This window comes from Gekko japonicus, unplaced genomic scaffold (assembly GCF_001447785.1).
Source record: "Gekko japonicus isolate JY-2015 unplaced genomic scaffold, Gekko_japonicus_V1.1 scaffold5, whole genome shotgun sequence".
Lineage (NCBI taxonomy): Eukaryota > Metazoa > Chordata > Lepidosauria > Squamata > Gekkonidae > Gekko > Gekko japonicus.
This window is the reverse complement of record NW_015168652.1, coordinates 2,818,193-2,843,170: the sequence shown is the minus strand read 5'-3', so window position 1 is coordinate 2,843,170 and position 24,978 is coordinate 2,818,193. Positions and strand designations below refer to the sequence as shown.

Below are 24,978 nucleotides of genomic sequence, written 5' to 3'. Positions count from 1 at the left end.
GTTGAAAGGGCAGATACTCTAAAAAAGATGGCGAAAACTCCGAGAAGAAGGGTTGACGTCACTGCATTAGTAGCAGAAGCCATTAAGCCGATCCTGGAGCAACTTGCTGGTATTAACCAGCAGCTAGCCAAGATAAATCAATAATTTGTGTCTCGGCAGCTCCAGGAGGTGATCAGAGAAAAAATGGAATTGAGGGCTCTCAAAGCGAATGAGATGGACACTAAATTAAACAGCGATCTCAATGAGAAAAGAAGAAAAAGCACAAGAGAAACAGGAAAAATGTACAAGGATTTAACTTCTTCCCTGCGAGTGTTCTTAAAAAGTGTAATCTTAAAGTATGCTGAGAAAAAAAGAGCTGGAGGTGCCCTTCATAATCAAGAAACCTTTGAAAAGCCACTGGACCCTGAGACCAGAGCGGAAGAGGCTTAAGACTAGCAGTTCGATTCCTTTGGATGGAAGAAGATTGGGCTGCAGTGAACGTCTAAGAAGCTATCAAGAATTTAGAGAGTTTTAGAATAGATGCAAATTGCTTTTATGAAGCGAGCTGGAGGAGATGTTCGGGAAATCTTCTCATAACAAGTAACAATCTAACATATAAGCTTAGAAAGACAGGACCTCACAAAGTATATTGTTTATTAACAGCCTTTTCTTTTACTAACAGCAGTTTAACAGGGAATGATCTCCTAACCTTGGGTTTTTAATTTAGTGTGGGTTATCTTTTCTTTCTCCCTAATTGTAGTCCCCCTATCCCTATTTAAAAAAAAATAAAAAATACCCTCCGGGGGCTTAAAAAAAAGGAAAAAAAAGAATTACAAGTATTTGCATCTGCTTATCTGGTCCTGGAACAGAGAAGAACTTCAGGGAACAATAAGATCTTCTTTCAGGCATCATTTTGAACTCGTCTATCTCAACATAGTGCGGGGAGTTTCCTGATAGTTCACATAGGACTCTGCTCTTGGCAGACTTCCCGGGACCTGGTGCCTTGCTGTACAAAGAAAGATGTTGTTTGGGAACATCTAGATTCTCTATAATTATTGTTATACCACACATATTTCACTCTCGGATGTCCTTCAGCTGGGTGCTTGAATTCTCCAACTATGCTGTTAATCTCAGGTGCATTCCATTCTATTGCTTTTTAATTGCTGCTAAAAGCCTCTTAAATTCTGGTTCTTCTAAAGGAAATCAAAACCATAATATATATATATTCTTCTATTCTAAATTTCTTCTGCCTGGGCTAAATATTGAGATTTGAATATACTATAATCAGGCTCCTAAAAAGGCACAATGGCAACTGGTAATATACAGGACAGGAGAAATGTCAAAAATCACATTCATAAATCACATTCAGCGATCCCTTGTCCTACATAGAGAAATAAAGTAGTATATGAAATACATGCAAAAAGTTATAATGTGATACCAATAATTATCGACTCAACAGACACTTGTATAGAAGCGTGAACTTGTGACAACAGCATCAATAAAAATACCAGGGATACAGATAGGAATAATCTCAAGAACAATAACCTCAATAGAGATAATGTGTTTGTTCAAAGATGAGTAGTTAGTATAAAACATGAACAGTTATAACAGTGTGATAAGACATTAAAACAACAATAAGTTCAATGGTTGAAGTCGCCGTGGAACTATGTCATGAGTAGACAGATATTCAATAACAGGAACCCATTTTGCAATAAACTTGGATTGAGAGGAGTGATTATTAGAGTGAGTCAGTTGGTCAGTAATTTTTCCATTATGAAAAGATTCCAGAGTTTTGAGTGTCACAGTGTAAGAGAGGGTCCAAATTTATCTTTCCATTTGGAAGATGTCTGACAGAATTGATGGCAGTTTGTAATTAGAATAACAAATGTGAATTTGTTCTGATATTATGATTTCCCTTTAATGTTCCCAGCATATTTGACAGAGTCTATCAGGAGGAGGTTGATTAGAATCCCCCCCCCCAAGACTTTCAACTTGATATAGAGTTGATATCTAATTCATGTTTTTGCTATGTTAACTCCTTAAGGCTGACAGCATCCAATATCACACCTACCTTACAGCACTCCCTCTTCTCATGATGTCTTCCTGGGAGGCTACATCACTAGACTATGGAAACTGCTTTTTTGGATGACAAGTTTTTAAAATCCACAAATAAACTGTGTGTTTATGTGGTCAGGCAAGGGAAAAGGTTCTTTTATACTTGCTGCCCATTATATGAGGGCCCAAGAATCAGATTCCTATCCAAGTTGTCAGAATCCTTTTCCACCTTCCCAGATTTTGTCAAGGTTTGTTTCCTGATAGTTGACCGTGAAAAAAATGTGTTGCTTACAGTAGGGCTTGACAAATCCCAGGTGCCAAGTTGCCATGGTGCCTAGAAATTTAACTGTGGTGCCAAGTATTTTTTGGTGGCACCAATAATGAGAAAATGTGGTCATACATAACCTAGAAAGCTCAAATATGAGCCTGGCCCCTAAAACTTTGGCCTGACTTCTACAGCCAAAAGATTTTATTAAGGCCTGGCTTACAAACCATCTTTATTAACTGCTACTGCCTACTGCTAATAAAATTCAACCTGTTTATCCAAATATTTCTTGAACTTGAGATCACAATATTCCTGTACTTTAAACTAACACAAAGCCATTTTTGCTCAAGTTTTATGTCCACTCTGTATTTCCATCTGAATATCTTCTTTAGATTTTGAAATCTGCTCTATATTTGTTGATAAACTTCGATGGCCTATTACTATAAAGAATGAACTTTAATTCAACATACCGTTTCCTTTTGAAAGGTGACTTTGGCATGTCTGCCACAGGTATCATTTGTTCTCCTGGACGCACCCACATAATGGGACCATCATCGCTATCTTTACGACTCTCTAGTTTCAGACTAGAAAGTGTCCCCCATGGCAAAGTACACTAAAAAAATATTTTAAAAATACCCTGAAGTTATTTTCAAGCACCATTATATTAGACACACAAGAATTAAAATACTTCTTTTAATTTGGAACCAAGATAGACGTCCATACATGTTTGGCCTTATTACACAACACAGACAAGCAACTTGGTCAGTATAGAAGTTCACAATTTTACTGACATGTAATCCCAGTATATTCATGAGAATATCCAACTGTTCCTAAACCTCATAATTTCAGTGTTTTTGTGCGTTAGATTGCAGTCTCATTCTAAAATTAGCAGCCTCTAATATGAAAAATTTGATTCAGCTCTTGAACAAATCAAAGGAAAAATTAATGGATGTATGTGTAATTACTTATTTGCTTCCATGTTTCTGATTATTTGTTCATTGTCCCATTTTTGCTATAATAATTTGGAACTCATCTCTGCAACCTTGAGTATAAGAAATGTGCTGTTTAAATAAAACTCAGGTACCCCAATTTAACAAGAGCCCAGGGACAACGTAGAAGCAGATTAGGGACTGCTTGCCCACATGCCAGCTTCAAAATAGCTTCTTTTCTCATTTATGTCTTACTTTTAAGAAAGGTGAATTTTCCAGCTTATCAAGGAACTCTGGAAAGTAGTCCCCTACTTCCTCATCCACTGCTCCAACCAAACTGATTTGTCTCATTGGGCCAGCTCTATATGTACCATGGGAATATGTTCTTTTTACCTGAAATAAAGCCATTGAAGTGAGAAAGAGTCAATTAGTTTGTACTCAAATATATTTACCAAACCAGTTTCATTCATACATTAACATTTTCTCAAATATCAACACAGTTCTTTGTTGACAAATCAAAATTTTCTAATACTACATATGTATTTCTGGGAAATTATGACCACTTCTGTAAGCAACAGTGAGTATAATCCTATGTTACCATTTAAATACAATGTGATATTCAATTAAATGCAAAACTGGCAGCAAATTTAATTAAAATCAAATGCAAAACTGGCAGCAAAAATACACAATACATAAGAAGATAGAAATTCATTGAAAAGTAAAGGGAAGAGCAGGTTGCTTACCTGTAACTGGTGCTTGAGTAGTGATCTATGCAGTCATACTAATAGGATTTTGCACCTGTGCAGAGCAACATCCAGAACCTCCTATTAGACCAACATTAGAAAGGACTTTGGAGACCAGAGCCCTTCAGCTCTGTGAGGAGGATGCTAATGCAAATGCCTTAAGATGTTCCAGTTAAACATAGAAGGAAGCAGTCTTTTTAGCACAGGAGGCTACTCTACAGGCATCTACAGCTTACAGAGTTCTTTCTGTATCCTTAGATTGGTTAGTGGAAAGGAGAGGTAAGACAAGGTCCTGGATCAAGTGGAACTCAAAAATTACCTCTGGAGAGAAGCAATGTCGGAAAGAATGGCTTCATGCCAAAGAAATAAAGATACAGGGCCACGTAAAGCTCTCTTGCTTATTTTGGGAAATTGTTTCAACAAGAATGTCAGTTTTTAAAGATTGATATTGCATGCTAACAATAGTTTGAAGGAACATTTCACAGACTGGGAGGGATCAGATGGGGACAGCAGTACAGTTGGGGGGGGGAGGCAGAAAGGTCAGAAAACTTTTAAAGAATTGTTTAATCAGAGAATGAAAGTGAATAAAGTACCAACCTTGTAAACTGTGAAACAGCTCCACATTAATTTAGATATTACATGCTGAGTCACTGGGAATGTATGTGGGAAAGGTACTACAAAACTAGGGGGGAGGATTAAAAGGATCCCAGGCCTGTGATCTAGCAAAGATGCAGAACTGATTCCATTGAGAGGAATTTTATGTGGATATTCTTCTGAATCCCAGGAAGCCCTACTGGGAACATAAAATTCCTGGGAAAAGCTATTCCCCAAGCCATTAGCTTGGGGTTTGACTTTTAAAATACTTATGCAAAATTGACTGGTAGTTGTTATATTGTATGAACTGTATATTATTGTTATATTGAATGTACTGAATATATATACCTGATTAGGATGTTATAAGAATACACAATGCACTTTATAGAATAGAAATTTCTGGCCTGCAGAAGATGGCCAAAGGTTGTCCTGGGACCTGCAAGACAGCCATAAACTATGACTGGCATGATCCCACGGGGTAATTAAGATGCAGCATGAGTTTTCCTAAATGATCTTGTTGAGAACTTCCATGATGAAGGATAGAGGGAAAATGCATAGAGAAGCATCCCTGACCAGAGTGCCAAAAATACATTCCTGAGGGACTGTCAACATCATCCCGCCTTGCTGTAATACCTGGGGCATGATGTTGGTGACCAAGGCAAAAGCATCTACTAATGGTCAGTCCCATACAACAAGGGCTAGATATACATAAGTCAAAGAAAGCAACCATTTGAGTGCTACTCACTTGCTGAGATACTTGAATGGCTCCTGGGTGATTTGATGCTAAATGCAACTCTCTCATAGTTGGAGAGACAGTCAGCAGCCTCCCCAGTTTATATAGTATCTTTACAGTGTTTTCATGTATACTGATAGAGAACATCAAAGGGCCTTGTGAATTGCTGAAAGCTCCAGAAGGCTGGTGCAGATCTTGCAGACTGCATTGCCCTTGCAAGGGGCCCTCAAAGGAAAGCAACAAGTTGTTTAAGGGCCAGAATGCCTGAATGAACTCAAGCTAGAAAACCCTCATTTGAAACTTTGTGAAAGATATTATGAAGGTGCCAGCAGCCATGATAAAGAAGAGAGACTAGATTTGAAGAACTGTCTATTGAGATCATGAGATGAACTCAACAGCCAAATGGGCCAAAGTGTCTGCTCTGTCAAGAGGCAGGTATGCCTGGGCACATGTGGATGACAGCTCCTATTAAGTGAATGTGTCTGGGGTATAAAGACACTCAGATATTCAAGCAGACACATGGGCGTGTGCACATAATTAAGGAAGAATTACTGGGGATCCACCTGGAAACCAGTCAGTTATGTGGGGACAATATTTAGTGCCATGGTGGTAAAGATGTACAGTGCTACCAAAAGGCATTTGTCATAGGACAATGTGCCCCACATTGAAGATGCTTTCTGAAGCTTGACTGTTGTGCCACAGGCAAACAGGGGGATGGATAAGACACCACAGAAGAAAGGGAAAACTAGAGGCCAGATATGAATGGGAAAAGATAGGTCCAAGAGTAAGCTGGGCTCAAAATTACAAAAATTCCCAATGATGTATCTGCATCAGCTGATGAAATAAACAGAAACAGGCAGCTCTGCCCCTTTAGGCATGTGCATTAGTGCTCTCTCGCTTGAGTCTGACGGGGCCAAACTCCAAAATTCTTTCTAGTGAAGCTCTAGAACAAGGGTGGCCAAACTGTGGCTTGGGAGTCACATGAAGCTCTTTCACACATACTGTGCATCTCCCGGCAGGGCGGCTGGGGAAGTGAAGGGGAGGCATGCCTCCTCGATCGGTCTTCCGTTCTCTAGCCAGTGTTCCCCTCCCTGGGTAGGCTTGAGGTGAGGGGAGCAGAGAAAGAAAGCAAATAACATTAAATGTGTTCTGAAAATTGTCACACACACCCCGCCGCCAGCTTGGAGGAGGCATTTGTCTCTTTAAATCCCTTCTCCAAGCCAAGCCAGCCGATGTGAGGGTGTGGGGAGGGGGGCTTGGAGGATGCATTTAAAGTTGCTTTCTTTCCACCTCTCCCTCTCTCCCCCATCATTTGCTTTCTTTGTTTCTCTCTCTTTCTCTCTTTTGTTCTCTCTCTCCTTCTCTCTTAGACAAATATAATTAGCAAACAAGTAAATATAATTGGATAAATAAATATCATTATCAATATCTGTTTTTACCCCTTTTGTTTTTATTTTTGGCAGCCTCATTTAATGTTAATAAAAAGCAAATTTGAATATTTTTCAATAAAAATAAGGGTGTAATATCTGTTCATGTCTTGTGGTTCTCAAAAATCTGACATTTATTCTATGTAGCTCTTATATTACGCAAGTGTGGTCACCCCTGCTCTAGAAGGTTCACAGCTTTGCTCTGTGTGGGTGCAAAAGCCCACCTGCAGAGACCAGAAGAAAGAAGCACAGAACCTTTTAGAAGCAACTTATGTGCAACAAATAGCTATATTTTAATAATGCTGCAACCCAGCTGGAAGAGAGAAAGACATTCGACCTTTAATAATCTCTTCATGGAGATACATAAAAAGAGATGCAGAAGGATAGAGTGCCCCATTTACGTTAGAACATTTTTTGAAAAATGTCACTGTTCATTCATTACTAGCCTATGCCTTACTTGAAACGCAAGTCTGTTCAATATATCCTAGAACAGCAAAAAAAAAAAAATGATTACAAAGCTTCAGGTAAATGCAGCAAGGAATTAAGAGAAAGTGAATATTTGTGCACTAAAGCCTAATGCTGTTCCTATTTGGAGAAAAAAGATAGTGGATGGTATTTACATGCACTCTGCATAGAACATCATTGATTCTTTGATTTTTTTCAAGCCATGGACCAAATGACAGGATCAGCTTCACAGTACATGAACACACACTGCTGGGTAATCCATTCAATGGTTCTCTCAAGTTACCAACCAGGAAATACATCACTTAGGATATCATACTTTTCTTTTCTTTCTCGTGGAATTTTTTTTTAAATCACAACGGCAGCAGCAACAACCACCTAAACTCACACATGACCAAAAGCTTTCAGTTTCAAAAGACCATCCTTCCTTCAAAAATATATGAATCAAGTGTAAAGACAAAACCATTCAGTTGTCTAGAAGCTGGCATTATATTATATATGCCTAGAAAGCTCCAAAATTATAATTATATTCAAGTTAGTATCCCCCTCGTTTTAATTTTTATTACCTTCTACTAAATGTACACATTCACTACCACCTCCCAATAATCTAATACCATCAGTTTTCTTCTTTTAAAAAAGGAGTGATCCTTAACCAGAAGTTGTACAGACGCAATGCTGCGCTCAAATAGATACACAACCACCAAAGTTATAAAAGGGATTTGACCTTTCAGAAAAAAATAATCTGGGAAATTTTCCAGTTTCCTACATTGAGTATGCTGATATTTATTTTGATTTATTTAAGCAAAAAATAATCAGATGTATGCAATGATAATTTTAGGTCCCATCAGCAATATAGAAATGAATGAGAACAATTGATCAGGAAAAAAAATAAATCAAGTGTAGATCAATTATTATGTTAAAAATGAACACTTTATGTGGATTTTATTGGATTAATATTTGTAACAGCTTAAATACAATATATCATGTGCTTCCTTTGCATTGCTTAAATTGAAGAAAAAAGCAAAAGTTCTAAAAACTGTAGATACACTCCTTTTAGCACACTGAGAGAACCATGCATGACATGCCATGGATGTGGACATTATTAATAGAAAAAATTAAGTTTTGGTTTTTATTAGTCTAATACTGCATTGGCAGTGGGATCCATTCAATTGTATTTATTTTCAGGGATGGGTATAAACCAAACCGGTTCATATCGGTTCATGAGACATTTAAACTACTGCTTTCTGCTCCCCACAAAAAGCCGCAGGAAGCAGAAAGCAGGGGTTTAAATGACTCTGAGCCATTTCACTCCCAGCGTTCTGCTTACAAAATATGTTTTTTACAGAAATACTACCCACTGTCTATTTTCCTGTGCCAGGCCAAAACTATATTTTCCCATGGGTTTTAGAATTATGGTTTCATTCCTCTAAAGCCACTGTTGCTGCTGAGGCTTTTTAGTCATTGTCTTTTTACAGCCTAATATTTATCCTGATTTGTTGCCTGAATCTGTGCTTAAGATATTTATGGCACCTTCCATTTTTAATGTCTGTGTTTTATGGTATTTATTACCGATTTGGGAAACTGCCATAAGCAAACTGAAGGTCTTCCAGCATTTTATTTTCTTGGATGCAAGAGCCTTAAATTGGTAGTATTTCCCTGAAATTACCAATTTTAAATCTTTAAAACCATCAGATGTTTTGTACAGAAAGGGCTTAATATGGAAAGCAGACTATAAAGACATGATTTTCAAAAGCAAACTATGGTTAGATTTGTCATGCAAGTAGCTAATTTAATTTTTTCAGCTGACAGGTCCAAGTAGAGATGTAGAATTTCCTGAAATTTTGAACTCACGGGAAAAAAAGTTTTGGAGGGGGGGACTGAGATATACGGAGCCGCGGTGGCTCAAGTGGTTAAGACGCTGAACTGCAGGCTGTGGAAGGTCAGTAGTTCAGCGGTTCAAGACCCGGGTGCCGCAAGACAGGGTGAGCTCCTGTCTCTAGTTTCAGCTCCTGCCAACCTAGCAGTTCGAAAGCAAGAAATTGCAAGTAGATAAATAGGGACCACTTTGGTGGGAAGGTAACAGCGTTCCGTGCGCCTTGGTGTTTAGTCATGCCGGCCACATGACCACGGAAACGTCTTCGGACAGCGCTGGCTCTTCGGCTTTGAAACGGAGATGAGCACTGCAACCCTAGAGTCGGATTCGACTGGCTTTCAAGCAAGGGAACCTTTACCTTTAACTGAAATATATGCTATTCTTTTTAACAACATAAAATGCATCACTTATAACTTAGCGTATCATGTTGTACTATTTGACATATTTATCAAATTTTAAAGTATAAACATTTTAAGTTTTCTATAACTACACTAGATCCAGCAATACTGCTAGAGAAGGTGGTTAATGCAACTGCAAAACAACGTTTCCTTCCATCTTCATTCAACCTGAAAGATGGTATAAATCCACATACCTTGACTTGGCTAATCTGGCCACTTGGACAGCCCGTAGCCAGAAATTTTGGCTTGGTGGGGCATGGTGAAATTTTGTGGGGCAGCAAGGGAGGGGAAGAGGGAGGGAGAGGGGCAGCTGCACACCTTCCCTGAACTCCAAGTAGCTTGGAGATCAGGCACAGGCAGCCCCCCCCGGGGGGAAGAGAGAGAAAGAGAGACTCCTGTGCTTAAGACCAAAAACATTTTATTCCAGGTATAAGCTTTAGTGAGAAGGGGCACTTCTTTGGGGGGGAGGAAAGAGCCAGAGAGAGCACACCAGAGGGCGGGGGAGTCCCATGGCACTTGGAGAGATCCCCCCCATCTATTTCTAACACATTGTGGGGGGAACCTATGAGCACAGCTTGCATTCCTTATTAGCAAAAGGGAGCAAGTGTACAGCAGCACCTTAATGAATAACAAAATTTGTGGCAGGGCATGAGCTTTCATGAATCACAGTTCACTTCTTCAGATACAGCTGGAATGTTGAGTCCTTATATCTTGGAGAGTGACATGATTTCAGATGCCAAATGACAACAGCAGACATTGGTAATGAGAGAAGAAACCTAGGTCTCAATTTAGTCCAGTAGTTTGCATTGTCTTGAGCTTCATGATCAGTTGCAATTCAGCAGTCTCTCTTTCTAATCTCCCTTTTAAATTCCTTTGTAAAAGAACTGCTACTTTTAGGTCAGCAACTAAATGCCCTGGATTCCTAGAACGTTAAAATGTTCCCCCGCTGGTTTTTGAATGTTGTGGTTTCTAATAGTAGTAGAAAGAGTAAGAGTCCAGTAGCACCTTTAAAGACTTAACACAATTGTGGTAGGGTATGTGCTTTTGTGAGTCACTGCTCACTTCTTCAGACTTATTTCCATTTATACTTTGCATCCTCCTGGACTGAATACTCCTGTACCAAATTAAGACCTAGGCTTCCTGTCTTATTACCAATGCTGATACCTCCTCGCCTCGGCATATCACATCAATGCTGATATCTCCACCCCTCTGCATATCACACCTGCTATTACCATCCAGCATCTGAAATAATCTTTATAAAGCTTTTACCTCCGGTATCTTGTGTTACATTTGATGGCACACATGGCCCAGTCCAACAAAGTGACATTTATGTCAGATCCACCGCCTTGAGCCAGTTTCTCCCGACAAGGCGGGATATAAATTTAAAATAATAAATAAATAAATAAATAAAACAAATGACTTTGACACTTCTGATGTAAAGGGCTCCCTTTAAACAGTGTTTTTCAAGCGAGGGCTACCCGCACCTTAACTCCAAGCAGCGAAATCACCGCTTGAAGACGTGCAGCTAGCAGCCATCCTTCTCCCTCCCCTCCTGCAAGATTCAAAGGACCCGTTGATCAGCTGGAGGGCTCTTTAAATCTTGAAGGAGAGGGAGAGGGGCAGCTGCAAGATCTAAAGGGTCCTCCAGCTGATTGTTGGGCCACATGCTCCCACCGATTAGCTGGGGGGCCTTTTAATGTCACAGGAGGGGAAGGAGGGGGACAAAGGCAGCAGCTGTTGTGGGGCATGCCTCACATTTGAGGGGCAGAGCCCCAAAATGCCTCAACGTAGCTATGGGCCTGCACATGGACCCCTGCCATGGTGACCTTGACACTAGAGTACTGCAACACACTCTACATGGAGACAGAGTCAGATAGGTATCTTTGTTGGTCTGAAGCAGCAGAAAAAAGTTTTGAGTCCAGTGGCACCTTTACCAACAAAGTTTTATTCTGGGTATAAACTTTTGTGCATGTGCACACTTCTTCAGATACAGTGAATCAAGTCATCTTCAACCATTACTTATACATAGAGAGAGGGGGTTAGTTGCGAGGAAGGGCTAGTTAGAGTCAAGATACATAACTAACTGTGTGATTATAGCTGAAATTGGATTAAAGTGGTTGGTAAAATCTGTGAATAGCAGTAAATTAGCATACAAATGCATGAGTTAATAAATAGATGTGAGAACTGAATATGAGTCCAGTGGCACCCCCAAGACCAACAAAGTTCAATTCCAGGTAAAAGCGAGAACTGAGAGACTTAGCATGTATAGATGCACACTTCTTAGATACACTGAAACAGATTTCCTCAAACATTACATATAGGTAGAGAGCGAGATGTGTGTGTGGTTAGTTGCCAGGAATAGCTAATTAGAGCCAAGATAACTGAGCAATAAATACAGCTAGGATTGGAATAACGCATTTGGTAAGACCTGTGAATAGCAGCAAATTGGCATACAGATAATAAAAGAGTTAACATAAGTAACTGAGCAATAAATACAGCTAAGATTGGAATAACACATTTGGTAAGAAGAAGAAGAAGAGAAGAGATTGGATTTATACCCCGCCCTTCACTACCCAAAGGTGTCTCAGAGCGGCTTACAAACTCCTTTCCCTTCCCCTCCCCACAACAGACACCCTGTGAGGTAGGTGGGGCTGAGAGAACTCTTGACAGAAACTGCTCTTTTTCGAGAACAGCTGTGACAGAGTTATGGCTTGCCCAAGGTCATCCAGCCAGGTGCAAGTGGAGGAGTGGGGAATCAAACCTGGTTCTCCCAGATTAGAGTCTGCGCACTTAACCACTACACCAAACTGGATAGCAGCAAATTGACGTAAAGATAATAAAAGAGTTAACAACAAATGTGAGAACTAAGTTTGAGTCCAGTGGCACCTTTAAGACCAACAGGGTTTAATTCTGGCTACAAGTGAGAACTAAGTGACTTAGTATATGTAGTGAGATAAGAACCTGTTAAGCCCTGGAATTCCATTATCCTGTTATAATAACTAGTAATTCAGCAATCTGCCATTCCAGCCTGTTTCTGAAATTCCTTTGCAATAAAACAACTACTTTGAGGTCCCTTATTGAGTGCCTTGGGAGGTGAAGTGTTCTCCTACAGGTGTCTCTGTTTTGTGATTCTTGTTGTCAGATTTACATCCATTTATCCTTTGGCGTAGGGTATGACCTATTTGCCCTATGTCGAGAGGAGAAGGGTATTGTTGGCATTTAATAGCACATACAGTGTTAGAAGATGAGCAAGATGAGCACTCCAGATTTGGCGACAACTTGTTCCTTTAGATCAGTGGTACAGCCACAGGCACCTGCATGGTCCCACAGTATGCTAATATCTTTATTGCAGACTTGGAGTACAAGTGATAGCATTATTTAAACAGACAATATAAAAAATGTTTATAATAATCCTCTCCTAGATTCATTTGCAAGGACATATGCCATTGTTTTCTTAGCCTCTGTCTTATCTTCACAACAGCCTTGTGAGGTAAGTGTCAGCTAAGCTGCCAATAGTATGGTGGGTGTTTTCATTACATGTACATTCCTTCCCATGCGCTTAATTGCCTCTTCGCTGCAACGCTTATCTCTCAAGGCCACTGGAGGAGTTGAGGTGTCTCTGCCCAGACAGAGTCGTGGGAAGCTTCTTACCTGTTTTGCTTTTGCAGCCATTTGTTCTCAGCTTAATGCCCACACACGGGAACCCCTGTAATTGGGTACTCCGGGGGGGGGGGTTTGAATACGAACGCCCTATAACCTATTATGCGCATAGAATGCCCGCCATTCCTAACAGTGTTCCTTTTACTGCATCTATAGCTTTTCAATAAAAGTAAAACCTTCTTAGAAGCGTATGCTTGATTGATTTGCTGTGGGTCCTGACAGTAAGCTAGGTTTACGCAGTAGTCAAATGTAGGCTTACTCACACTTTAATGCTAGTGGCTCACAAAGTTGAATTTTTGCTCACAGGATTCCACAGATTAGAGGGAACACTGCCCAAGCCTCACTATCCAAGAAAGCAAATTTTAGTGTCTCACATACAAGGGGAACGGTGGCACAGGGGATTTATCCTCTGTTTACAAGCAACATCTGAGCTGAACAGAACTGCTGTCAGTTCTAGCCCCGCGCTGGTGTGAGCTACCAGCCTTGTCCCCAGCTCGCCGTCCACCCAGCGGTTCAAAAGCTTCGGCGAGTAGATAAAATGGGTACCACTCCTTAGAGAGGGTGGGCACACCAAACCCCCCCTGGTGGGGGAGGTGTTAGCCGGCGAACGGAATGTTCAGCTCGTAAGATTGGAAGCCTAGAGGATCTCTTCGGCATCAAGAAATCTGTAATGGGCCGTTCCGGCCAGGCGGTGGCAGTGCGGTGCTGCGACCCGAAGAGTCCTGGAGAAAGAAGCCAACGTCATCAAGCCATGCCGAGTGGAAAAAATGCCATCTGGAACATGTCTGAGTTTACAACTGAGCAAAAAATCCCAGTCGGCTGTGAACGTGTGCAATGTAAAGACTTATATATATATGTTGTCCTCCCTTACCCCTAGGAATCATTGTTAGCCCCTTGTGAATATGTAACTGTAAATCGCTCAGAGCCAGCACCAGCAGGATTGAGCGATTAATAAATTGAAATATTATTATTATTATTACTATCATTACTATTATTATTACTATCATTACTATTATTATTACTATCATTACTATTATTATTACTATCATTACTATTATTATTACTATCATTACTATTATTATTACTATCATTACTATTATTATTACTATCATTACTATTATTATTACTATCATTACTATTATTATTACTATCATTACTATTATTATTATTACTATTTTAATTCACTAGTTGGGGATTTATTATCTGCATCTCCAATTTATAATTACAGTAGAAGTTCACCTTGAGACCCACAAATTTAACATTTTAACCATTTCCAATGTTATCAGCTGTAGCACATCTACAAATGAGATTTGTAAACAGATTTTTCATATTCTTAAGATTTCAGAGCATATCTGCCTTCCCTACACTTGACAGTTACCAAGCTAAATGAGAAAACAAGGTTTCATGTGACCATGTCTGCTCATGGATAATTTTAGCAGGTATGTGTCCTCATTGACCACACCACCTGAAAAATCCCCCCCCCCATCATACAGCCTGAAAGTTTTTCATAAATCAAGACATTTGGTATGAAAAAAAATCTACCTGGCAAGTTGTACAATCTGACTAAATTTCAGAAACATCTAATGAAGGATGCCATGGCTAACAGTTTAAAATACTTGATGTCAGTATTTGTTTTTGTTTGCAACTAATTGTTTTGCCCCTCCAAAGCATAATTTCTCTTTTTGTTGGTTTAAATTTCATCAAAAATTCAAGACCCTGAATTTAAGATGACCCCCCACAAAAAAGAGGTGAGCCAGGCAGCCAGAGGTGCCATTCTCCAACCAACTTCTATCTTCCCAGTACCCCTTCAAAGCTGCAAGCTCCCAGTAACTCCGTTCTCAAAGCAACCATGGTCTCTGGCGTTGCCTCTGTGCCTCTCTACCAGTCCATCTAGAAAGCAGAAAGGGAGCGCACCCTGTAACTTAGTTACATGGGCTGCTTCCAGCCCCCTTTTCTGCTGATGGAGAGGATGGCCTCTCTCTTACACCATAGTTTCTGGCCAAACCAGAAAGAGTTCATTAATGAAGAAGAAAAAGAAGAAGAGATTGGATTTATACCCCGCCCTTCACTACCCAAAGGAGACTCAGAGCGGCTTACAAACTCCTTTCCCTTCCCCTCCCCACAAAAGACACCCTGTGCGGTAGGTGGGGCTGAGAGAGTCCTTCGAGAACTGCTCTTTTTCAAGAACAGCTCTTATCAGAACTATGGCTTGCCCAAGGTCATCCAGCCAGGTGCAAGTGGAGGAGTGGGGAATCAAACCCGGTTCTCCCAGATTAGAGTCCGCACACTTAACCACTACACCAAACTGGAATTACTGCACAAAGGGCTGTACTGATAGTTACTTCTGCTTGATGGTTATCCCCATCAGACAATGTAAAGAGCCTAGGGACACTCTTTGACCCAGCTCTGATGCTTAAGAAGCAGTTCAGTGCCATGCTGAAAGACATATTTTACCATCAACACATGATGCATCGCCTACCATTGGTGGGCTCTGCTGACCTTGCCACACTGATACACGCACCTTTAACCTCTTGGTTAAATGCTGCAATGTGCTCTATGTGGAACTGTTCTATTAAGAAGGGCATTTGATTAGAAATAGTTATTGATCCCTTGGTTTTAAAGACTGATTTCTCTTGAAGTGTACTTGCTGGGTGGCTTTACTCTCTTGATATATTTTATTTTTATTCACTGCATATTCACTGTATTTTTATTATTTATCTGTGTAAGTGGCCTCAAGACGTCAGGAAAGGGCTGGGTATATATGCATGAATAAAGTAATTCATATTGCTCTTGCAACATAATTGGAACGTTTCTGCACAACAAGGTTCTGACTTCTCACTTGCCTCAGATTCCTCCATCTTGTGAAATACAGTAAAAAAAAACCCAAAACTAGACAAATGTTTCCTACAGTGGCCCATCAGCTGCCCCAGAAAAGATGTAGCAGAGGCACGCAGGCCACAAGCTCCTCCTTGCTGCTATTCCCATGCAACTGGCATTTAGAGGTATACTGCCTCCAAACACTGAGGTCTCATTCAGTCATCATGGCCAGCAGCCACTGAGAGACTTGTGAACCTAGCTAAGCCCCTTTTAAAGCCAAATAGCAACCATCATCACAAGACATGACAGAGAGTGCAACAAGTTAATTTCAAATTGTACTTTCTTTCGTCTGTCCTGAACACAGCACCTATCAATTTCATTGATCCTTGCTACTTTCCAGTCCTGATGATGTGAGTTGGGTGATTTTTAGTGACAAGTTGCATATTATTGTTCAGAATCAGCAGCAGCGTTGGTTTTACACCCCACCCTTCACTACCCGAAGGAGTCTTGGAGCAGCTTACAATCACCTTCCCTTCCTCTCACCACAACAGACACCCTGTGAGGTAGGTGGGGCTCAGAAGAGTTCTGAGAGAGCTGTGACTGATCCAAGGTCACCCAGCTGGCTTCATATGGAGGAGCGGGGAATCAAACCCAGCTCTCCAGATTATAGTCTGCTGCTCTTAACCACTACACCAAGCTGGCTCTTCAGAATTTCATATCTGGGTACTTTTAGAACCTTCAGGAATATGCCATCCACACCCGGTGACTTCTTAGTCTCTGATTTTTCAACTGGCTCTCACCAACTCTATATGACTCTATATGATTCACTTATTCAGTCATTTCCCACAAAAAGCTGTTTTAATGTAGAAAAACAGTCTTCCATTAGAAATTCCTTTCATAATATCTAAGGGTCCAATGAGCTCTCTGCTTCTTTTTATTATTTTTATAATGATTTTATCAAAATGATCTTCACAGGCTTTATTGCCTGCCAGCCTACATTTGTTTACCACAGCCTGTGCTCCTACTTGCTTTCCTTGTTTATACAAGACTGGCACTTTGTAAAAGAACCCTTCTTGCCTTTTATGGTTCCTTTATTCTGCCGGTCAACCAAGTTTATTTATTTATTTCTTCGACTTGCTACCCCGCGCTCTAACCCCCGAAGAGCTGGTGAAACTGCATAGACTGGGACCAGGCAAACACCCCTGCAGCATATCACAACCACACCAGCATCATCAGCAACCACACCATCTCCAGCAACCACACTGTTGTGCACAGAAAATGTCACAGTGGAGCGACAGTGCCAGCGTGATATATGAGAAGAAACAACCAATGACAGGGTAGAAACTAAGGATGCCAGGCAATTCACTCCAGGACTGCCTCCCAGTACTGTATGTTGGTGAGGCTTGCCCTTGGGGCTGCCTAAACTCTCTTAGTATGATTTACCTTTTCTAATCTGTGACATACAATCAATTCTAAGCTTTAATTGCTGTAGATGTAAATAGCTTCCCAAGGAGCCCAAAATGGTGAATGGGAGAACAGAGCCCTGGCAAGAAGATGCTACTGCAGAACAGTCAGGGCATACGCTGGAGGAATCTGCCCCTCACCAAAAATGGAATGAAGCTTCCAGCTCAAGCCCTGACTGAGCAGCAGATGAAAGGATTCGCCCACAGCAGTGCCACTGCCACTGCTGATAGAAAACTGGTCCTCTTTACCTTTTGACTAATCCTCTTACTTTTGAGATGTTGTTTCTTCAGAAATCTAGACTCTAAATTTAGTTCTTCTATTTACGTAACTGTTGTTTAATTGCACTATGGTCACATCTGTTTGAACAATGATTACCTCACTACCAGGTTCTGATCATCACCTGCCATCTAGCCAGTCCTATGAACATTACAGCGCAGGAGAAATTCACTCTCATTGTCATTAGAACTACTCAGTCAGTATGAAGGTAGCTGAAGCCACCTGTTATTAGAACTCAAATAGCAAAGGTTTCTTTTGTTTACTATAGTTGATGGCTTCCATTTTCAACTTTTTATTTTTTCCACTTTTACCCAACATACAGAAATTAAGTTATACTCATCAGCTTACAACTCCATTTCTAATATGGCATAGTTTGCAATATCAGTAATAAAATAAAAGCATTTAAATTTTCATGAACAGAGAACAGTACAATTTTCTACACAAATGGCTTTACATAATATATTCCAAGTAGTTAAAGGAATAAAGCCTAGGTTTGTTTGCTTCTCTGCATGGCTTAATTTCCAGAAATGTTACACATCTAGTGGCATTGGGATATATACAAAACAACATTTGCTACACTTCTGAAAACCAAGACACATCATTTTTTTGGAATTAAAAACTGAAACACATTTTATTGTTATATGTTTAGGATTGACCTTTACCGTGTGTAAGAATAAGCACTGCCCATGGAGGAACCCACCTAGTTTCTGCAAGAGTTACTGTTCTACACGAGCTTCCTCAAGAGAGGATAATTCTGTTTCTTATTTGAATCAAGAATGGTTGGATTGCTCAGTCACGTCCAGTTTAATGACCCCAAAAGAATTTTGCACCCAGAGTGGCAGCTGGCTGAGCCTTCAGGCCAACCCTATGCAGTGTTGCTCCAGGCTAAGTCCAATGAAATCAGAGGGTTAGACTGGAGTGGCTCTGTGTGGGATTGCACTGCTTATCTCATTCCAAACAGTAAATCACACAGAGATTCAGCATGCAACTGCAAGGATGAGTAATTTTGGCTTACAGAAGCCTTTCACTATTTTATTTTTTGCCAAATACTACCATGCCCCTTCACACATACCACTTGAGAATTACTGCTGTAAAACTCTAGATCACTAAAGACAGCTTCTATTCCTCAACAGTACTGTACACAAGTGCACAGTAACATCTGATGTTTAAATAGGCCAGTGTTCTTCTGTTTAAGATATATCATTTATATAGAATAAATTGATGACAACTGCACACACAGTTTTTGGAAAGTAAAAAAATACTTTGAGAGAAAAAGATAACCTCTTACCTGAGCGTGAAAATTTGACATAGTTGTCGTCTCTATATCTTTCTTTCCCAAAATCTCCATTTTCACTGGTGAATTGGGAAAATTAATCGAAAAGTAGTCTAAAAAGTCAGGTAAGTAAGTAGCTGCCCCATGAACAATACCCATTACATAGTAAGCTGCGCAGTTTTCATTTTCACTAAAAACCAGACCCACAAACTCTTCTGCAAATCTCTCCATCTCCACAGGAGACAAGTGGGAGAGTTCATTACTGTAGGCATGGATAACTGAAGCACCTCCATTAGGCTGGTGCTCAACATGAATGAACTGTTTGAACTCCAATGTGTCCAACCTTTTGAGTGTATTCTGAACCCGTGGCTCCTTTAACGAGACAAATGGAAACTCACTGTTCTCTGGTATCTTGCAATCAGAGTCCTTCTTGGGATCCATATTTTTTCCATTGAAATCCTTAAGATGATTATCAACTATGCCTTTGGAATCTTGATCTTCAACTTCAGAAAGCAATCCTGAGCAGATGGTCTGAATAGATTTACTATACATTTTTGGACGCTTCCTTTTCTCACACTCTTTGTGTTTCTTTTTCTTTTTCTTCTTCACTTTTTTAATCTGTAGATCTTCTGCACTGCTTTTTGGTTTCTCCTTCATACCTGTTAAAAAGAAGGAAAGATATTTTTAATTTTTTTCTAAGACTACAAAGGTACTCCAAGAAAAAAAATGCAGCACTGATCTTCACACTCTTGGTGTGAGAACTGAATATGCACTGTCACAGAGTACACCCAATTCCTACTAATAGCACATGCAGCAATGCTAGGTTTTATGCTTGATCATTTATTAAGACTAGCCATGTTAAGAAATTCGTTATGAGCAAGAATGCAGTCTGTTCTTGTGCTCATGCAGCTTTGCTACATCCTACCCTCATGCGTGGAGCATGACTGAAGTCTTCTAATGGTTTAGAAAGCCTCAGATCAAGCTCCAATTTGTCACAATATCCAAATGCAGGTGCCTGGACAAGTGAGAGATTATTTCCTTAGTATAACCTAAGTTAAAAATTTCAATTTGTGGAAGAATAAGCAAGTTCCAGTTTATTCAAGCACCTACACTTGGCAGCATGGCAAACTGGCGCTTGATTCAAGGCTTCTCAAATTGGGAAGATTCCAATCATGCACCATGCACGAAAAGAGGAGGGCACATGAGCACAAGCATTGTTAGAGCCCATCACAGGCAAAGGTTTGTCACAATATCTATATCAAGTACAGCACAGCAATTCAAGCTCAGCTACTATACTAGCCGATGGACTGTATATTGGAGATAAGAGGAAAGACTCAGCAGATGCAAGAAGAACAAAATTCATCTTGACTTACTGAGGGGTTAAAGAAGTTCATGGGAAAATGGACATCTACGGTTCATTATTTACAATCAGCACAAATGTATTAAATCCATACGGTGGCCGATGTGAGCAGAGACACTTCAGCTTGGACAAAGGAGAATCTGCAATTTCCAGCAAATTCCTCTTCCTGATTCAGTGGTCCATGCCATGTTCCACATCAAGCTAGAAAGGCCCCTGAACCTCAGGTGAGGCTTTGAAAAGCCAAAGCAGATAGTGAAACCCCGTTCTGCAAACAGAACTGTGCTCACAGTTCATCAGATCCCACCCACTACAGCACAGCTAATAGTGATGCAGCTCATTAATCTGACAAAAACATTAGAAGCCAATATGTCACAGACTGCCCATGGAAACTCAAATTTTCACAGACTGCCCATGGAAACTCAAATTTTCAATCAAATGATACCACCATACTCTTCTATCCTCTCCTGGGAGAATGGTTTCTCAACTTCAGGTTTATGGAAATCTGAGAAGTCCTACTCTGCTTGCTAGTTGCTCAAATAATTTGCTCCCTACTGGCCACATCATGCATGCTGATTTGATGCACAAGAACCTTTTCCCATTTGTCAGCACCATCTGGAACTGCCTCAACCAACAAAAAGAAACTGCCTGACAAATTACTCCTCTCTACCTTTCTTCTGGGTCTGGCTAACTGGAACTCAAATTCTATGTTGGGTCCAAATTTAAAGTTTACAGACTGACATCCTTACTCCTTAACAAGATCCAAAGAAACTCAAACTCAACTGTTGATTAAACATATAACATTCTACGAAACAGTCCAGGCTTTTATACTGAATCAATCAAAATATAACTGAATTTACAAAATATGTTGTCTTGAGCTTTGCTAAGTGTCTACTCACAGAGCCAGAGCCAATCCTGATTCCTCTATGACATGTGTGTTAAACATGCAGCCCACAGGCCGGAACCAGTCCCTGCAGGGCTCCTATCCGGCCCACAAGCAACTAGCTTGTCTGCTTCCCACTTCCTGCATCGCAGCTTGCTTTTGCCCAGCTCTCTCCTCTCCTGCTTTCTGTTTCACAGAGGAGAGAAGAAAGCCAAGTCTCCCTTCCCTCGATTGGCTGAGGGCCCCTCCTCTTCTGGGATGAAAGTGGAAGGGAGAGAGCCAGAGAGAGAAACTCCTGAGGACCAACAAAATTTTATTCCAGGTACAAGCTTTTGTGTATGCACAGACTTCTTCAGAGAGGGAGGCAGGGAGAGAGAGGGTGTGAAAGAGCCAGAGAAGAAGGGGGGGAGGAGAGAGATCCCCCTTTCCAGTTCTAACAGATGGGTGGGGGGGAAAAACCTAACAACACAGCTTGCAATCTTTATTAGGGGAAGGGACCAAGAGTCAAGTATCACCTTAACAACTAGCAAAATTTTTGACAGGGCATGAGCCACTTGCTAACTTCAGATACAGCTAGAATGTGAGTCCATCTGTCCTTATATCTTGGACAGTGAAGTGGTTTCAGACCCCAAATGACAATAGCAGGCATTGGAAAAGAAAGAAGAAACCTAGGTCTCAATTTAGTTCAGGAGGATGCACTTTCTTTATCCTTATTATCAGTTGCAATTCAGCAGTCTTTCTAATCTTCCTTTGAAACTCCTTTGTAAGAGAACCACTACTTTTAGGTCAGCAACTGAATGTCCTGCAAGGTTAAAATGTTCCCCCACTGGTTTTTGAATGTTGTGGTTTCTAATAGCAGTAGAAAGAGTAAGTGCCCAGTAGCACCTTAAAGACTAACAAAATTTGTGGTAAGGTATGAGCTTTCGTGAGTCAATGCCCACTTCTTCAGATAGATCAAGATGGGTAGCCATGTTAGTCTTTCTGTAGCAGTAGAAAAGAGCAAGAGTCCAATAGCACCTTAAAGATTAACAACATTTGTGGTAAGGGCTGAGCTTTCATGAGTCACTGATCACTTCTGTAGACTTATTTCCATTTATTCTTTGCATCCTCCTGGAATGAATCCTCCTGGACCAAAATGAGACCTAGGCTTCCTGTCTCATTACCCATGCTGATAATTCCACACCTACTACCCCTCTGTATATCACACCTAATCCCATCAAGTCTGCTATTGCCATTCAGCATCTGAAATAATCTTTATAAAGTTTATATCTCTGGTACTTCATGTTACATTTCATGGCACACATTGCCCGGCCCAACAAAGTGACATTTATGTCAGATCCAGCCCTTGTAACAAATTAGTTTGACACCTCTGCTCTATGAGGACCAAAATGTCAACTGCATGTTCGTATTTTTAGTTCTTCTCAATTTATACTATACTTGTATTATGCTTTTACTGCTATGTATGCTGTGTTTTGCTTTAGGTACCACTATATCAAAGGAATAAAGGCAAACAAGCAAGCATGTCCAAATCTTAAGATACAAGAAATCTATGTGAAGAGGGAGATTCCTCTGCACAACTGTTTGAAAAGACATATGTGGGATTAGTGAGACGATAAAGGAGTCAAAACATCTTTAAAAAGACTAGCCTATCTTTAGCTATGCTTGTACAGCCTACAAAGGATTAGAAAAACAGGTTGCTTACCTGTAACTGATGATCTTCAAGTGGTCATCTGTGCTTCACACCCATGGGATTCAGTGCGCACGCACTGGTTCGATCGGTATTGTAGCAAGCTCTTTAACGGATTTTCTCACCCAGACCTCGGGCATGCGCAGGAACTCCACCACGCATGCCCAGAGGGGCGGGCGCGGACATCCCGCCAGTTCCTTAAAACCACCGCGAATCAACCCCTATTGAAAATGTAGAAGCTGACAGCAGCAGGGAAGGAGGGCGGGTGGTGTGAATGCACAGATGACCACTCGAAGATCATCAGTTACAGGTAAGCAACCTGTTTATCTTCGACGTGGTCTCTGTGCTTCACACCCATGGGAGATTAGCGAGCAGTGGCCTACCCGGAGGAGGGTGCTGGCAGGTCCTTACTGCGTAGCCGAAGATAGAATGTGACGTCCCATGTTGGTATTAGAGTTCTTCCGGACGTCTAGGGCGTAGTGCCTTATGAATGTGTTAGGCGTGGCCCACGTAGCGGCTTTGCAAATGTCCGTTAACGGAACTCCCTGGAGGAAGGCCGTGGAGGCTGCAACAGCTTGTGTTGAATGGGACCTGATAGGGCCAGGCAATGGCTGTTTGGCGATCAGATAGCAGAGGTGGATGAGACCCGCAATCCACTTTGAGAGGCGCTGAGCCGTGATGCAAGTCCCCAACCTTGCTGGTGCGTACAAGACTAACAGTTGGGAGTCACGTCTCGCTGGGCGGGTTCTGTTCAGGTAGAACAGGCGCACGCGCTTCACATATAAAGTGTGTAACAGTCTGTCCTCTGAGGATGTCGGAGCTGGAAAGAAATCCGGGAGGAAGACCTCTGCCTGTAGGTGGAATTCTGACACTACCTTTGGCAGGAACAAGATGTCAGGTACGAGGCGGACACCATCTGGCAAAAAGGACAAGTAAGGCATGTCATGTCTGGAAGCCAGTATTTCTCCAACTCGCCTCGCAGAGGTGACAGCAACCAGAAAGGCCTTCTTCCACAACAGGAATTTCATGTCTCAAGTTGCGAGTGGCTCCAAGGGTTTCCTTGTGAGCTGACGAAGAACTAGAGGAAGGTCCCAGGGAACGACAGGATTTTTGACAGGAGGGTAGAGATGCAATAAACCTTTTAAAAAATGTTTTGAAAGCGGATGTGAAAACAGTGCGCATTCGTCAACTTGAACATGGTAGGTCGAATGTGCGGCCAAATAAACTCGTAACGAGGAGTGAGAGAGTCCCGAGTCAGCGAGGGACAGGAGGAATTGGAAAACTTTCTCGAGACCCACGAAGGTGGCTCGAGGAGCATCGTCACCCAAGTGGTAGACCCCTGCTGACAATTCGAGGATGGTCGAGAAAAACAGGTTGCTTACCAGTAACTGGTGATCTTCGGTACGAGGCGGACACCATCTGGCAAAAAGGACAAGTAAGGCATGTCATGTCTGGAAGCCAGTATTTCTCCAACTCGCCTCGCAGAGGTGACAGCAACCAGAAAGGCCTTCTTCCACAACAGGAATTTCATGTCTCAAGTTGCGAGTGGCTCAAAGGGTTTCCTTGTGAGCTGACGAAGAACTAGAGGAAGGTCCCAGGGAACGACAGGATTTTTGACAGGAGGGTAGAGATGCAATAAACCTTTTAAAAAATGTTTTGAAAGCGGATGTGAAAACAGTGCGCATTCGTCAACTTGAACATGGTAGGTCGAATGTGCGGCCAAATAAACTCGTAACGAGGAGTGAGAGAGTCCCGAGTCAGCGAGGGACAGGAGGAATTGGAAAACTTTCTCGAGACCCACGAAGGTGGCTCGAGGAGCATCGTCACCCAAGTGGTAGACCCCTGCTGACAATTCGAGGATGGTCGAGAAAAACAGGTTGCTTACCAGTAACTGGTGATCTTCGAGTGGTCATCTGTGCATTCACACCACCCGCCCTCCTGCCCCGCTGCTGTCTTCTACGTGATTTGTTAGGAGATTGATGCGCGGCGGTTGGTAGGAACTGGCGGGATGTCCGTGCCTGCCCTTCTGAGCATGCTCACTGGGGCTCCTGGGCATGCTCAGTTGGGCCAGGCACAAAAATCCTTCTAGAAGAGCTTGCTAGG

General features: G+C 41.4%; 1 protein-coding gene across 1 annotated transcript in view; it reads right to left on the bottom strand.

Annotated features, from left to right (window-relative positions):
* The window catches only part of RSBN1L (round spermatid basic protein 1-like), a 66,351-nt gene that overhangs the window by 6,226 nt on the left and 35,147 nt on the right, over nucleotides 1–24,978 (bottom strand). The window contains exons 3-5 of the mRNA XM_015415068.1: nucleotides 18,964–19,607; nucleotides 3,484–3,621; nucleotides 2,770–2,912 (exon numbers count right to left, since the gene is read on the bottom strand). Of these exons, the coding sequence (XP_015270554.1) occupies nucleotides 2,770–2,912; nucleotides 3,484–3,621; nucleotides 18,964–19,607 (925 nt within the window). The remainder of the gene's footprint in view (nucleotides 1–2,769; nucleotides 2,913–3,483; nucleotides 3,622–18,963; nucleotides 19,608–24,978) is intronic.